The 15955-nt window shown below is 44.6% G+C and overlaps 1 protein-coding gene across 2 annotated transcripts; it reads left to right on the top strand.

Moving 5' to 3' along the window:
- Positions 1–8208: 8208 nt before the first annotated feature.
- On the top strand, positions 8209–11568 carry LOC133152005 (uncharacterized). Of its 2 annotated transcripts, XM_061275470.1 has the most exons (3): positions 8209–8237; positions 8760–9837; positions 11107–11556. In XM_061275470.1, the coding sequence occupies exons 2-3, from the start codon at positions 8853–8855 to the stop codon at positions 11421–11423; spliced, it is 1302 nt and encodes a 433-aa protein (XP_061131454.1). In that variant the 5' UTR covers positions 8209–8237; positions 8760–8852; the 3' UTR covers positions 11424–11556. The 2 variants fall into 2 exon arrangements, with proteins under 2 accessions (XP_061131454.1, XP_061131453.1); XM_061275469.1 differs by lacking the exon at positions 8209–8237 and having other exon boundaries at positions 8470–9837; positions 11107–11568.
- Positions 11569–15955: the final 4387 nt, after the last annotated feature.

The raw sequence follows: 15955 nt of genomic DNA, 5'->3' as shown, positions 1-15955 counted from the left end.
GTCCACAACAATCTCCTTGGTCTTGTCGACGTTCAGCAGGAGGTTGTTGTCCCTGCACCACGTGGTCAGAAGGTCAACCTCCAGCCTGTATTGAGTCTCGTCTCCCTTGGTGATGAGACCCACCAGAGTCGTGTCGTCAGCAAACTTCACGATACGGTTGTCGCTGTAGGTTGCAGTGCAGTCATGCGTCAGGAGTAGAGATGCACCGATCCGACTTTTTCAGTTCCGATACCGATACCGATGCCGTGGCTTTGCGTATCGGTCGATACCCGATACCGATCCGATATTATGGTTGACTTAACAAGCTACATAACTCTACATGTGGAACAGAAAAGACCAAAGGCAATGGCATCAGGCAGACTACACAGTTCTTTGCTCTAAATTAGGGGTGTCCAAACTAACGGTCCAGTTTTTATTGGCCCGCAGCAAATTCTGAAAACATAATTGAATATGGCCCGCACAAGAAGCTTGAGCTCAGCTTCTCAGTTTCCACACTAGATGGAGCCCGCCACACAAAGCGTTTGACGTCCCATTAACACCCCCCCGGAAGAGAAGCGAACACGCAGCGTTTCACATCCGATTAGCCTCCGCCCCCCCCCCCCCCCCCCCATTCGGGAGAGAAGCGAACGCGCAGCCTTTGACGTCCCATTAGCAACCCGAAGAGAAGCGAACGCGCAGGGTTTGACGTCCGCTTAGCAACCCGGGGAAGAGAAGCGACCGTTCGCTCCATGTTTGCGTTTGTTTAGAAAACTCTCGTGGCATGCGGCACACGTGCTGCTGGCGTATGACGTAGCCCGCGTCCCAATAGATTAAGGAAAGTATCGGCTCACAGATCGGCTGTATTTTCCGATACCCGATCCATCTATTTTGTTGATATCGGGGCCGATATCCGATCCAGATATCGGATCGGTGCATCTCTAGTCAGGAGGGTGAAGAGCAGCGGACTGAGCACGCAGCCTTGGGGGGCCCCCGTGCTCAGCGTGATGCTGGCGGAGATTTTGTCGCCAACACGTACTACCTGTGGCCTCTGACAGAGGAAGTCCAGTAGCCAGTTGCAGAGGTAGGTACTGAGGCCCAGCGCGTCAAGTTTGCTGATGAGGCGTTGTGGCACAATGGTGTTGAAGGCAGAACTGAAGTCCACAAACAGCAATCTCACATACGAGTCCCTCCTCTCCAGGTGGGTGAGGGCCGAGTGGAGGGCAGAGCAGATGGCATCCTCAGAAGACCGCTTGGCTCGGTACGCAAACTGGAAGGGGTCAGTGGTGGGGGGGAGAACGGATCGGATGTGCTCCATGACAAGCCGCTCAAAGCACTTCATGATGATGGGCGTAAGTGCCACGGGGCGGTAGTCATTGAAGCAGGACGGAGCGGGTTTCTTCGGCACAGGTACGATGGTGGCAGCTTTGAAACACGACGGGACGATGGCCTGCTGCAGGGAAGTGTTAAAGATGTCCGTGAAGACATCCGTCAGCTCACCAGCGCAGTCCTTCAGCGCCCAACCCGGGATGTCGTCAGGGCCCGCCGCCTTACGGATGTTGATGGCGGCAAGCGCCCTCCTCACGCTGTCGGCGGAGAGGCACAGGGGCAGCTCGTGTGAAGGGGGAGTGGCCTTCAGCGGGCAAGTGCTGTTCTGAGCGTCGAAGCGAGCAAAGAAGCGGTTGAGGTCATTGAGCAGACGGACGTCGCCTTCACAGCTCTGCGGCGCGGGCTTGTAATCCGTGATGGTCTGAATGCCCTGCCAAAGGCTCCGTGCGTCCCTGCTGTCCTTGAAGTGGGCGGTAATTTTGCACGAGAACGCCCTCTTCGCTTCTTTGATGCCCCGGGACAGGTCGGCCCTCGCAGTCCTCAAGCCAGCCTCATCCCCTGCTCTAAAGGCTTTGTCCCTGGCCCTCAGCAGCCTGAAGACAGCCCCTGTCAGCCATGGCTTCCGGTTAGCCCGAGTGACGATGGATTTTGAGAGAGTCACATCATCAATACACTTCCTGATGTAGGAGGAAACAGAGTCAGTATACTCCTCAATGTCTGTCCGATCGTCGCAAGTGGCAGCCCTCCTAAACATGTCCCAGTCAGTAGAGCCAAAGCAGTCACGCAGTGCATCAGAGGCACCCTCAGGCCACACCCGTACCTGCTTGCGAACCGGCCTGGACGCTCTCACCATTTGTCTGTATGCGGGCAAAAGCATAACAGTGATATGGTCAGAAAGTCCAAGATGGGGGAGGGGGGCAGCTTTGAAAGCTCCTTTATGCGAAGAGTAGACCCGGTCCAGGAAGCTGTCGCCACGCGTAGGAAAATTAACATGCTGGTGAAGCCTCGGAAAAACAGACTTCAGGTTAGCATGATTAAAATCCCCAGCGAAGATGGTGAAACCGTCAGGGTGCGCTGTCTGTTGGTCACTGACAGCCTGGTACAGTTCACTAAGAGCCGCGACCCTGTCGCCTTCGATGTTGGAAGGCGGGCTGTAAACCGCGACTAGCAGAATCGCGGTAAATTCCCTTGGCAGGTAAAAAGGACGGCACTTAATGATCACGAACTCCGCCAGTGGCGAGCAGTGCTTGCATACCACTACAGAGTCCCGGCACCATTCGTCACGGATGTAGACGCATATTCCACCTCCACGAGATTTCCCCCCTTGTACAATGGCCCGGTCCGCCCGATAGCACGCTAGCCGCTCCAGATGTACGGCAGAGTCCGGAATGTTGACAGTCAACCAAGTCTCAGTGAACACGAGCACACAGCAGTCCCGCACTGTCCGGTTTGTAGATTGCAGCAGGCGAATGTAATCCATTTTGTTGTCCAGCGATCGAACATTCGCCAGAAGAATGGAAGGCACGGCCGGGCGAGCAGGGCTGGCCGCCAGCCTGGCCCGGACGCCCCCGCGTTTGCCCCTCTTCAGCCTCCTCGCACACCGCTTTCGACGCTTCCCAACCGGGGGAGGAATAGCAGACGAGCCCGGCGACGCTTCAGGACGTAGCAGTCCGAGCTCCTTTGATGTTCCCGCATCAAAGTCCAGAACTCGACAAAACTGTAATCTTGAGTAATCTCGGTTGTTTAATGTATGGTGTTATCAGAAACAAGGCACACACTCTGGTCTCAATTCAACCCAACGTGGTTGTAACTTTTATTTCTGTCTCCTGGTACACTTACGCAGTACTGCTAGTCTAACCCTGTAACCGGAAGTGTCCGCTCTTAAAAGGTTTCCCTTCCCTCAACAGTTCCCAGTTGGCTAACAATAGATCATATTGTTACATTGGTGTTATATTGAACCAAACTCTCTCCTTTCTAAAACATATTAAGAACATAACTAGAACCGTGTTTTTTCACCTCCGTTATATTGCTAAGATTCATCTGATTCTTTCAACACGTGATGCGGAAATTATTATACATGCATTTGTTATGTCACGCCTCGATTACTGTAACATATCGTTCTCTGGTCTTCCTAAAGCTACTATTAAAAGTCTACAGTTGGTAGAACATGCTGCGGCGAGACTGCTCGCAAGGACGAGAAAACGTGATCATTGTACCCCGATACTAGCCAACTTGCATTGGCTCCCGGTCTACTTGCGATGCAATTGCAAGATTCTCTTACTAACCTATGAAACATTGCATGGCTTAGCGCCTTCCTATCTCGTCGACCTGGTTGTACCTTACATTCTGTCCCAAAACCTTCGTTCGCATAACGCTGGCCTTTTAGTGACCCCAGGGCCAAAAAGAAGTTTGCCGGGTCTAGACTCTAGAGTCTTTTGGCCCCGGGGTCAGAACACAGAGTTTTGGTCTAGACCAGGGGTGGGCAAACTACGGCCCGCGGGCCACATCCGGCCCACGGGACCGTTTAATCCGGCCCGCCAACCCTGAACAAATTGTATTATTAAACTTTTTTTTTTTGGTCATTTTGCCTGCAATGACTGCGTTTCCCCAGTAGATGGCAAAGCGCTCGCCTGCGCATTTACTACCGGAAGCCGTGTTAGAAAGCTCGGTGCACACTCACAAGTGCGTGTACGTAGTCAGTAGTACGGACATGGCGCACTCTCGCTCTATTCGTATCAGTCCCGAATTTAGAGCGTGGGCTTTGACGACAGCATTCTTGTAATTCGCGCGCTTAGCTTTCAGATGCAGTTTTGCGCTAAAGCCACCCACAAACCTTCCCCTGGAATCCTTCCATTAAAATGAGTCGCCCAAGGAAAAGCAAGGTGGACACAGTGCCGATGCTCAAGGACATTGATGCACCACCTATTTGCGACTAATCTTAACCTGTAAAGTTCTTAAGGCTTACTTTAAGGAAGTGTTTCCCGTTTCCTCACCTCTGTTACCAGGTGTTTGCGAGTTAAAACTCTGCTCTGATTTTCAGATACCCCTCACCGTGTTGCTGTTTTGATTACTTTATTTGGATGTATGCTTTCACCGATTCTTCAAGATGATATATTTGGTCAGAATGTTTGCCGTTTGATGTGATCTCATAAAATAAACATCTTTCATTAATCTGACCTGCAGGCATTGAAGTGATGGAGACTGTTATTCATAATAACAGTGTCGTATTTTATGAGAATCACTGATAGTGATAGCAGTTTTTTAGTGAATTATTATTAAAAAAAAATTAACGCTGTTAATGCGTTTGTTTTCAAAAAACTTGTTTGGAATGTCCATGCTTTACTACCTACTAAAGGCCAAAATCTTTTATGTAATGTCATTTACAGGTCTCTTATATGACTTCACACAAAGCCTACGTCCATCTGCTCCTGGTTCGGCCCTCCGGTCCAAATGTAGAACCCAGTTTGGCCCGCGAGTCAAAAAGTTTGCCCACCCCTGGTCTAGACCCTGATGTAGATCACATTCTCTATTCGGGCTCTAGAGCTTTGGAATGCCATATCGACAGGTATCAGAACTGCTACCTCCATGTTGACCAATTGGGACGAGGGATCTGAGTATTACCCTCCTTGCAGACACTGTCATGACAATTGAGGGCACTTTCCTGCAGCTCTTCATTTTGAATAAGGACATCTAGTTTTTCTTTGGATTGTTTTATATTGTGTGTTCAATGTTGCCCATTCTTTATCCATTGCAGCCGGGTGATCCTGGAAGGGGGATCCTCCCATTTGTGATCTCTTCTCAAGGTTTCTCATTTTTCCCCAGTTGGGGTTTTGCGGGTTTTTCCTTGCCTTCCTGGGAATTAAGATCAGGGGATGTTGAGAATAATTGTCAACTTGTCAACTACGTGAAGCCCTTTGAGACTCGTCTGTGATTAAGGACTATATAAATAAACTTGACTTGACTATTCTCATATGGTAGAATGTAGTAAACAGACATGATTCAAACGATTGTAACAGAATTATTTTGAATGTCATTCATGAGTCATAGTATAAAAAGACAATTTCAAATAGAGCCTAAAGTCTTGGAATAAAGAAATGGTGACAAATCTTAGATGAAAGACAAGGCAGTGATACGCAAGCTGTTTACCTTTAATTTAGTCAATTTAATCTTTACAAACCCACAGAAAACATGTTTGGAATTCTTTTCAATTTACATAGTTACTCTTATAAAAATAGAATAACAAACAAACAAACACATTTGTTAGTACCGTATTATTCCGAATATAAGACAATGTTTTTTGCATTGAAATAAGACTGTAAAAGTGGGGGTCGTCTACATTTGGGGTCTAGACAATATACCCATTCACTTGTGCGCAGCGGTAAGTTAAAGGTTGCTGGTATTGACTGAGTCTGTTGCTGTGATTGTGTGCGTCTTTGACACAAAGTGAGGATATACATTTCATTATTACTACTGTCCACTGTTGTGCCGGTTCGTGTGCACGCCGTTTGATTGACAGCTCCGGCGCGCTCCCTTAAGTTTGCCTCGCATCTTATGAGTAGCCGTTACGCAGTAGCACGGTGACTAACGGTCGCCAGCAAACGTATTTTGTTGTCTCGATCAATGACTTATGTTTGGTGTATCTCCGCAAGTATTTCACTTATGGTTATTTATTATTATTTTTTGCCAATAATTCAGTAAAGCAATCAAAACTGAACAACGTCTTCCCTCCTGTGTTCTGACCGACACCCGGGGGCGAAAAGAGCATAACCATCCGAGTTATGGCTCAGTCTCTCCAACAATAGCGGTAGCAGTTTGCATTATTTTATTGCAATGTTTTTTCTTATTCAGATTTGTTTCAAGACGACAGTTACAGTTAGACTTTACTTTGATTGTTAATGCAGTTATTGCAATTTTGTTGTTTTATCACAGTAGATTGGTTTATTTACATTTCAAAGACCAGAAGCCATTCATTTACAAAGGTGATTCCACTTTAGTTTACATATTTAAATGTTCAGATATTAAGATGTGATAGAAATTTTTTTCATGATTTGACTGAGCCAAGATAACGTTATAATCATTTGTTTCAGATGTAATCATTTTTTGGATAAAAATCAAATTTGGGTTTCAAAAAGTCATATTTCAAACTTGAGTCTTGAAAAAGAGGGGGTTGTCTTATAATCAGGGTCGTCTTATATTCGGGCCAATACAGTATATCACCGAGGAGGACTTCACCTGGAGCTCTCTTTTCGAACTGTTGCCATCAGGCAGACGCTACAGATCAATTAGATCAAGGACTAGCAGATTGGCCAACAGTTTTTACCCTACAGCGGTAGTCACATTAAATGCCGCTAAAAATTTTTGATTATGTCTGTGATGAGATTTCAAGCTTTTTCTCTCTGCTCTATTTGTGTCTACTTTATGCCATTAGCACAAGTACCGTATTTTCCGCCCTATAAGGCGCACCGGGGTATAAGGCGCACCTTCAATGAACGGCCCATTTTAAAACTTTGTCCATATATAAGGCGCACCGGCCTATAAGGCGCATAAAATAGAAGCTTTACTGCAACAAACTGAGGTTGACTAGGGTTGCGGTCTGCACCCACTAGCCAATAACCAACGAGCCTTCTGTAAACAATCGCGTTTCTCAAACAATCTCCTATAAAATGATTGGAACTGACTAAAGTTCAATCTAACGCATTGGTACTACTTACCTATGTTTCCCTTCCATATCGATCCGTAGATTTACTCGAAACATTAACAGCGCGGCCTATTTTGACATGAAATAGCCTCGCGCGTATAGCAGCTATCGTTATAGCATTAGCCATCCGCGATTTCCTATGAGCCTCAGCTCGCAATCTCCCATGAGCCTCAGCAAAGTGTAAACAATCGCGTCTCTCAAACGAGCTCCTATAAAATGATCAGAACTGACTAAAGTTCGATCTAACGCATTGGTACTACTTACCTATGTTTCCCTTCCATATCGATCCGTAGAATTACTCGAAACATTAACAGAGCAGCCTATTTTGACATGAAATAGCCTCGCGCGTATAGCAGCTATCGTTATAGCATTAGCCAGCCGCAATTTCCTATGAGCCTCAGCTCGCAATCTCCCATGAGCGTCAGAAAAGTGTAAACAAACAATCGCGTCTCTCAAACGAGCTCCTATAAAATGATCAGAACTGACTAAAGTTCGATCTAACGCATTGGTACTACTTACCTATGTTTCCCTTCCATATCGATCCGTAGATTTACTCGAAACATGAACAGAGCGGCCTATTTTGACATGAAATAGCCTCGCGCGTATAGCAGCTATCGTTATAGCATTAGCCATCCGCAATTTCCTATGAGCCTCAGCTCGCAATCTCCCATGAGCGTCAGCAAAGTGTAAACAATCGCGTCTCTCAAACGATCTCCTATAAAATGATCAGAACTGACTAAAGTTCGATCTAACGCATTGGTACTACTTACCTATGTTTCCCTTCCATATCGATCCGTAGATTTACTCGAAACATTAACAGAGCAGCCTATTTTGACATGAAATAGCCTCGCGCGTATAGCAGCTATCGTTATAGCATTAGCCATCCGCAAAAAAACATGACCCTCAGCTTGCAATCTCCCATGAGCCTGAGCAAAGTGTAAACAAACAATCGCGTCTCTCAAACGATCTCCTATAAAATGATCAGAACTGACTAAAGTTCGATCTAACGCGTTGGTACTACTTACCTATGTTTCCCTTCCATATCGATCCGTAGATTTACTCGAAACATTAACGGAGCAGCCTATTTTGAAATGAAATAGCCTCCCGGGTACAACAGCTATTCGGTGACGCCCCCTGACTACAGTTACCGTAATGCTGGGAAGCGATGCGACCTTGTAATTTACTAGTCGTACTAAAACTGTTGAGAGATGCTCCCAATTATACATTTTCTATTGTATGTTTTGTCATATGTTTAAATAGTGTTATTTTCTTATGATAGTATCTTGATTATTGTATGATTGGAACCACCTGTGAAGAGCTGTTAAGTGGGCGTGTGTAATAAAAAGCCTTCCTGCATGCTGCACAGTTGGGTCCCTGCAAGCCAACGCCGCAGTAGTCGCAGTGAATGGTGTCCAACGGAGTTGATCGGCCTCCTAGTCTTTCTTTATTTTATTCCACCGAGTTTGCTGTGATTGGATTCCTCGCATGTACCTGCTGCTGTATGGCTACTCTGCCAACAGGTTATGGGCCCAGGTAAATCCAACACCGCATGTTCCCACCGACGTACTGGTGATGATAGCACGCTGTGAGCACCATGAGCGGACGGGCTGCAGAGAGGAACAGTTTTTCTAGCCGCTGGTCGCGGTTAATGTTCGACGGTGATGAAAAGAATTACGAATTATGGGAGGCAAAGTTTTTGGGCCACCTGCGATTGCAGGATTTGAAAGACGTTATCTTAAACGAGCCCACAACCGAGGAAGAAGACGAACTACAGCAAGACGCTGGAAAGAATGAGGAAGCGTATGCAGAACTCATTCAGTTTTTGGATGACAAAAGTTTGTCGCTGGTGATGCGCGATGCTGCAGATGACGGGCGAGGGGCCCTACAGATCCGAAGAAACTACTATCAAGGCAAAGGCAAGCCACGCATCATAAGTCTCTACACAGAACTGACATCACTACAGAAGTCTGAGAGTGAGAGTGTGACCGAGTATGTGATCCGGGCAGAGACCGCAATCACAGCGCTAAGAAATGCCGGTGAGACATTAAGTGATGGACTATTGGTAGCAATGGTGTTAAAAGGTCTGCCGGAGTCCTTTAAACCATTTGCAATCCATGTCACACAACGTGATGAGACGATGCAGTTCTCTGAATTCAAAACAAAGATGCGCAGTTACGAGGACACAGAGAAGATGCGGGCTGAAGCAGATGACAACGTAATGAACGTACGGCAGAGGAGAGCGAGACCTGACAGACCAGCTGACCGGGGAGCCGAGAGGAGCGCCGCGGAGGTGGTGTGCTTCAAGTGCGGCCTGAAGGGCCACATGGCCAGGGCCTGCCGACGTAAACTGTGGTGCAGTCATTGCAAGAGCAGCACACACCGGGACGCGACCTGCAGGCAGAAGCAGGGCGGCAACCGGGACGACGCACGGAGGGTCCACGGGGTGACGGAAGACCAGGACCGAGACGAGTACTTCTTCCGAGTGAGCGAGGGGGCAGCAAGAGTCGACGTGAGAGGCCTGATGGTTGACTGCGGGGCTACCTCGCACATCATAACAGACCTGGCGAAATTCAAGCGGTTTGATGACGGGTTCCAGGCCGAGACACACTGCGTGGAGCTGGCGGACGGCACGCGGTGCAAGGGCGTCGCGGAGCGCCGAGGTGATGCAGAAGTCTGCCTGATCGACAGCACAGGTAGACACCTGAACGCAACGCTGAGGCAGGCGCTGTACATCCCATCCTACCCACAAGACATCCTATCCGTGAAAGCAGCTACTGCCAGGGGAGCCACTGTGGTCTTCAAGGAGGAGAAGAACGTCCTCATCTACCAAGACGGTACGAAATTCCCCATCCACGTACGTGATAGACTATATTATTTGCATACAGTACATGATGATGATGATTGCGATCATGATCAGTGTAAAGGATATCATGATATTCAGACGTGGCATGAGATACTGGGACACTGCAACTATAAAGACATTCAGAAATTACAAAATGTTGTTGATGGCATGAAAATTAAGGGGTCAATAAGCAAACCTCAACATTGTGAAGTGTGTACTAAAGGAAAGTTTTTCCAAACCAGGAACAAAGATCCTGATGTGAGGGCAAAGACCCCTCTAGAACTAGTTCACACAGATTTGGCAGGGCCAATCCATCCAGAATCTAAAGAGGGTTACAGATATGCAGTTTCATTTACTGATGATTTTTCCAGCACTGTTTTTGTGTATTTCTTAAAGAACAAAAGTGACACTGTTCAAGCTACAGAAAGGTTTCTGGCTGATGTAGCCCCATATGGCAAAGTAAAATGTATCCGATCTGATAATGGTACTGAATTTACAAGTAAATATTACCAGACTTTGCTCACTAAAAACGTGATTAAACATCAGACATCAGCACCGTACTCTCCTCATCAAAATGGTACTGCTGAGCGCAATTGGCGAACACTTTTTGACATGGCAAAGTGTATGCTCATTGATAGTGGTTTGCCAAAACAACTATGGACCTATGCAGTCCAAACTGCTGCTGTGATCCGGAACAGGTGTTTTAACAAAAGAACAGGGCAGACAGCCATCCAGATGTTGACAGGAAGAAGACCAAATTTGTCTAGGATGCAGAGGTTTGGTTCAGAGTGTTATGCCTATAAACAAGACAAGAGAAAGCTTGATCCAAGGTGTGAAAAATGTGTTTTTATTGGGTATGATAAAACCAGTCCTGCATACATTGTATATTCCCCTGTCAGTAAGAAAGTGCAAAAGCACAGATTGGTAAAGTTTGTGGCAAAATCAGGTGTAGAACAACAAACACAGACTAATGTCACAGATGAGGATGATGACTTTGTAAAAACCAAACCAAGAAGTCCAAATCTTGTGTTCGGAGAACAAAAACCTGAAGTCAGCCACCACCAACCACAACAAGAAAGAGCTGAGATCAAACGTGAGCCTGATGGTAGCCGTTACCCTACCAGAGAGAGAAGGCAGCCAGACAGATACACAGATTGTAATGTGTCCAAATATGTGTCTGATGATGAAGAGACTGATCAAGTCCAGAGTAACATTGATTACTGTTATCGTGTAAATTTTAACATACCTGTGTCATTTTCAGGAGCTGTAGCCTCAGATAAGGCCAAAGAGTGGGTTAAAGCCATGGATGAGGAAATGCATTCACTTAAAGAAAACAACACATTTACCCTGACCAATTTGCCAGAGGGCAAGAAAGCAGTGGGGGGTAGATGGGTGTATGCCATTAAAACAGATGTTGATGGTTCTGAGAAGTACAAGGCCCGATATGTTGCTAAGGGATATAGCCAGAAGATGGGTGTGGATTATGGGGAGACATTTTCTCCTACAGCTAATATGACCAAGCCTGCAACAAAATTTAAGTTGGCAAAATTTGCTGGATTTATGTTTGGGTCTAACTAAAGGAAAATGGACTTGTTTTCTGACTAAAATGTCAAGGTACTCTTTTCTTTAGGTTTATAATGTGAGAGCAAGTGGGGGTGTTGAGAGATGCTCCCAATTATACATTTTCTATTGTATGTTTTGTCATATGTTTAAATAGTGTTATTTTCTTATGATAGTATCTTGATTATTGTATGATTGGAACCACCTGTGAAGAGCTGTTAAGTGGGCGTGTGTAATAAAAAGCCTTCCTGCATGCTGCACAGTTGGGTCCCTGCAAGCCAACGCCGCAGTAGTCGCAGTGAATGGTGTCCAACGGAGTTGATCGGCCTCCTCGTCTTTCTTTATTTTATTCCACTGAGTTTGCTGTGATTGGATTCCTCGCATGTACCTGCTGCTGTATGGCTACTCTGCCAACAAAAACGTACTAAAACATTTTGGCAGAGCACTGTGTACAACCAGTATGGATCAACAAATTCATCACTTGATCCATATATAAGGCGCACCGGGCTATAAGGCGCACTGTTGACTTTTGATAAAAATTTAGGTTTTTAGGTGCGCCTTATAGGGCGGAAAATACGGTATTTATTACCTGCTCTCTTGTAACAATACACATTGCTCTCAAAGCCCTTGACAGTGGAAATTGAACCAACATTTTGCTCTCAGCTTCCAATTGAAAGCAGGTCTGCCTGCAAAAGCTACTTCCTTCCAACCTTTTCTATGAAACATGTTGATGTGCACGACTGGGTCTGCATTCTGTACTAACTGACAGCTCAAGCATCCAATTCAAAGGGCAGGCCTGGGAGTTGGGTCCACAACAAAGGGCTCATAATAGGCATTCTTCTTGTCTTATTAAAGGAGAAAGGACATGGATATAGCCTCTAAACTCTTTTGGCCTTTCATGTAAAGATTTGCCAAAGTTTGGACCTTAAAGAAGACAGAGTGCATTGTATGAATAATTCCCCCCAAAAGTAACAAAACTGACCAACATGAAAAGGAACACAAAAACACAACACACCCAAACACTCCTGAAGAGTAGGGAATACAAAACGTTCATGAAATGATCCCGTTTTTGTTGTTTAATATTTCTATTTTTGTTTTCTTTTCAATTGTCAACTCAACCTACGTTTTCTCTCTCTTTGTTCTTCTACTATTTTGTACTATTGTTTTTTTACCTCAATATTTATCATTACTACTACTACTACTACTACTACAATTAGGCGGGTCGGTGGGGCGCTGGGTAGCACGTCCGCCTCACAGTAACGAGGGTGCGGGTTCGATTCCACCTCCGGCCCTCCCTGTGTGGGGTTTGCATGTTCTCCCCGTGGGTTTTCTCCGGGCACTCCGGTTTCTTCCCACATCCCCAAAAACATGCTTGGTAGGCCGATCGAGCGCTCCAAATTGCCCCTAGGTGTGAGTGTGTGTGCGGATGGTTGTTCTTCTCTGTGTGCCCTGCTATTGGCTGGCAACCTGGGATAGGCTCCGGCAAGTCCGCAACCCCCGTGGGGATAAAGCGGTACAGAAAATGGATGGATGTATTTACTGTACAGTATTTATCAATGTTGTTATTGTTCTGATGCATTTATCTGTCATACTGAAACTGGTTCAGTCAGGACACGTCATACCAAGCCTCTTCTCCCATATATTAAAATGATTCCAAACTTTTGAATTATTTTTTTCTTTATTTAACTTGAACCAAACATACATTCAAGGAAGCAGAATTGGCCAGGTAGTGCACATTTTCAGATTTGATTTCAGAAGTAATATTGTTAGTTATATTCACATCTCATTTTATATTAGCCAGGTTCTATTTTAATCCAAGTTTAAAATATCTTTGAAATTCTGGACACAGTCAATAAGTGTGAACGTTCCAAATCGTAGTGTTGTGATTGTCAATTAATTTTGTGTATGTAGGCCTACTTGTTTTTCAAGAACAGCGTTCTTAAAATTGTATTTCCTATTTACATTTTTATCTTAAAATATTGTTTCTCCAGTCTGTTCATGTTAAAGTGCTTCCTTTTTTCTGCCATTTCTCTAGCTTTGGAAACTATTCACTCACAAGGTATTGTGGAAATAGTTAATAGATTTAAAAATTCAAGTGATTTAATATAAAATGTCTGAATTAATTCTATGCAAATTCTTCTGTTTGGAAAAACATGATGGTTAATAATTTTTGCCTGAATTACCTAACCCAATGCATTGAAATTTGATGTGCAAAAATGGAAATAAAGTCCAATAAATTTTTAGTTTAAAAGTACGTCATTATAAAACATATTTCCTATATACTTCACCTGGGATCGAAATCATAGCATAATTGTGAGGCAACGAAATTGCGCTATGCATTGATCATTGCGCTAAACGTTTCCCATAATTCTTTAGGTCATCAAGCTGCAAATCAAGGGACTATTGTTGGCAAGTCTGAGGAAAAAAATTGGGTTATTTTTGAGTCTCAGCCTGTCCCAGCATGTAACCTTTCAGAATTGACCCACCACTATGACCAATTCATCTTTTGAGACAGGTTGGCAAAAGCAACTCAAAACTTCTTTAATATACTCTAACTATTTATGGACCTTGGTGCATAACTTTGTTACAAATGGAATGTTCCATCAGCTAACATATGCTGTACATTTGTGTTGTCTATAACATTTACATTATCCGGCACCTTAAAGGGCATGTAAAGACACTATGGGGTCCCAAAATGTATTTGATAAAAATGGACTTGTATTTTAGGAAACTGTTGTTAATTTTTGAATACAATTGCGAATTGAGGAGTAATCGATGAAAAATCAACGGTTTGTATGTGATCGTTGAAGTTCATCTTGGATATTGCCAAAGTGACTGTGACGTAGATTATAGGTCGCCGAGTGTTGCCGAGTTACTTAGCACATGTAAACCTAATGACGGATACCGCAGCGGAAACGATGCCATCTGACGAATCTCCCTCAGATGATTCTTCACCTTCAGATGAAGGCGACTACGATTGTGAGTGATGTGAGTCACCCCGCTCACTCTTTGTTTGATCTTCTGCCCTCTGGGAAGAGGTATAGGAGCCTGCGCTCCCGCAACACCAGACTCAACAACAGCTTCATACTCCAGGCTGTTAGGATCCTGAACTCGCTTCCCCTTTCTGCGTAGCGTCCTGTACTTTTGCGCTATACTTACTGTCTGCTGTATGCACACTGGCTTTTTTTTGCTCCTCTTATTTATTGTGTTGTCTGTTTATTTATTATTTATTCATCACTCTTATTATTTATTGTTTGTGCCTTCTTGTTTTTATATTGTGTTGTTTACTTGTATGTCTATCGTGTAATATGTCTCGTCACCGCGGGATAGAGAAAACGTAATTTCGGTTTCTTTGTGTGTCTTGACATGTGAAGAGATTGACAATAAAGCTGACTTTGACTTTGACTTTTTGAAAAAAAAATGAAAAAGAGGAGGAATTCTTTCCTGGGGTGCAAGGGTACCAACTTGAACTGGTGTGAAGTACCCCAGCGGGAGCAAATCAAACCGAAAATGGTGATCATCGTGGTCGTGGGCAGGGCCATGGTCAGTAAAATGGGGATCAGCTTGGAAATACTAACTGGTTCGTAACAAAATATCCCATAATTAACTGCCTAAATAATTGTGAATAATTTAAAACTATTCTACTTGTTAATACCTACGCGCAAAATGGAAAAAAATAAGATATTCTAACCGGAGATTGCATTGACCTAATTTTCATATGGTCCTTGTTTACATTTTGCATTTGTCACTGACAGCTGTCAAGTGCCACCTTATGGCGCTTCTTGTGTAAGTTTTATTTGTTGTGTTTTTTCTTTGGTAAGTTTAACTTTGGGTACTTCGAAAGTGTCATTTTAAATGGTACTTTCTTAGTTTTGAAGCCAAGATGCTCCATCATTGACCCCTGATAACATTCCGGAGTGAAATGAGCTCCATAATGCTTACATAATGCCGAGGTATCCACGGCAAAGTTTTACCGTAAACTGTATAATGCTTTCCATTACAAAATCCTCTCAAAAACTGTCAATCAAATTGCTGCCTTGTTATTGGTGCAAAGGCTGAATGTTGGACACAGCTATGCAATGGATCTCATTAGACCAAGCGTTGTAAGTGGTCTTACTTATGTGGTTGATCAATGTCACAAAATTTGGGCCAATTATTTTCTCAACAGTAATGACATAGTCTTGCTCCTTGTCTGGTGAAATCAAGGGAAGCTAACCAGGGAAAGTGTGAGCAATTAAAGACATACCTTTTTCCAACAGTCTGACAGGACATTTTACACAGAGGAATTAGGAGTGGTGGAAGGAGATGAGAGAATGAAAAAGGAAAAGAAACTAGACGTAATTAGGCTGAAAGAGAGCAGAGGGGGCCTGAGAAGATGCTGTGGGAAGACATCAGACAAGAGTAAGACAGAAAGATGTGAAAGAAGAAGAGAGTGTGTGTGTGTGTGTGTGTGTGTGTGTGTGTGTGTGTGTGCGTGCGTGTGTGTGTGTGAGAAAGAGAGAGTGACAGTTTGAGCATTCAGCATCAACCTAAATCCCACTTGTAAATGG

The sequence above is a fragment of the Syngnathus typhle genome, linkage group LG3 (genome assembly GCF_033458585.1).
Source record: "Syngnathus typhle isolate RoL2023-S1 ecotype Sweden linkage group LG3, RoL_Styp_1.0, whole genome shotgun sequence".
NCBI lineage: Eukaryota > Metazoa > Chordata > Actinopteri > Syngnathiformes > Syngnathidae > Syngnathus > Syngnathus typhle.
This window is presented reverse-complemented; position numbering and strand designations above follow the sequence as displayed.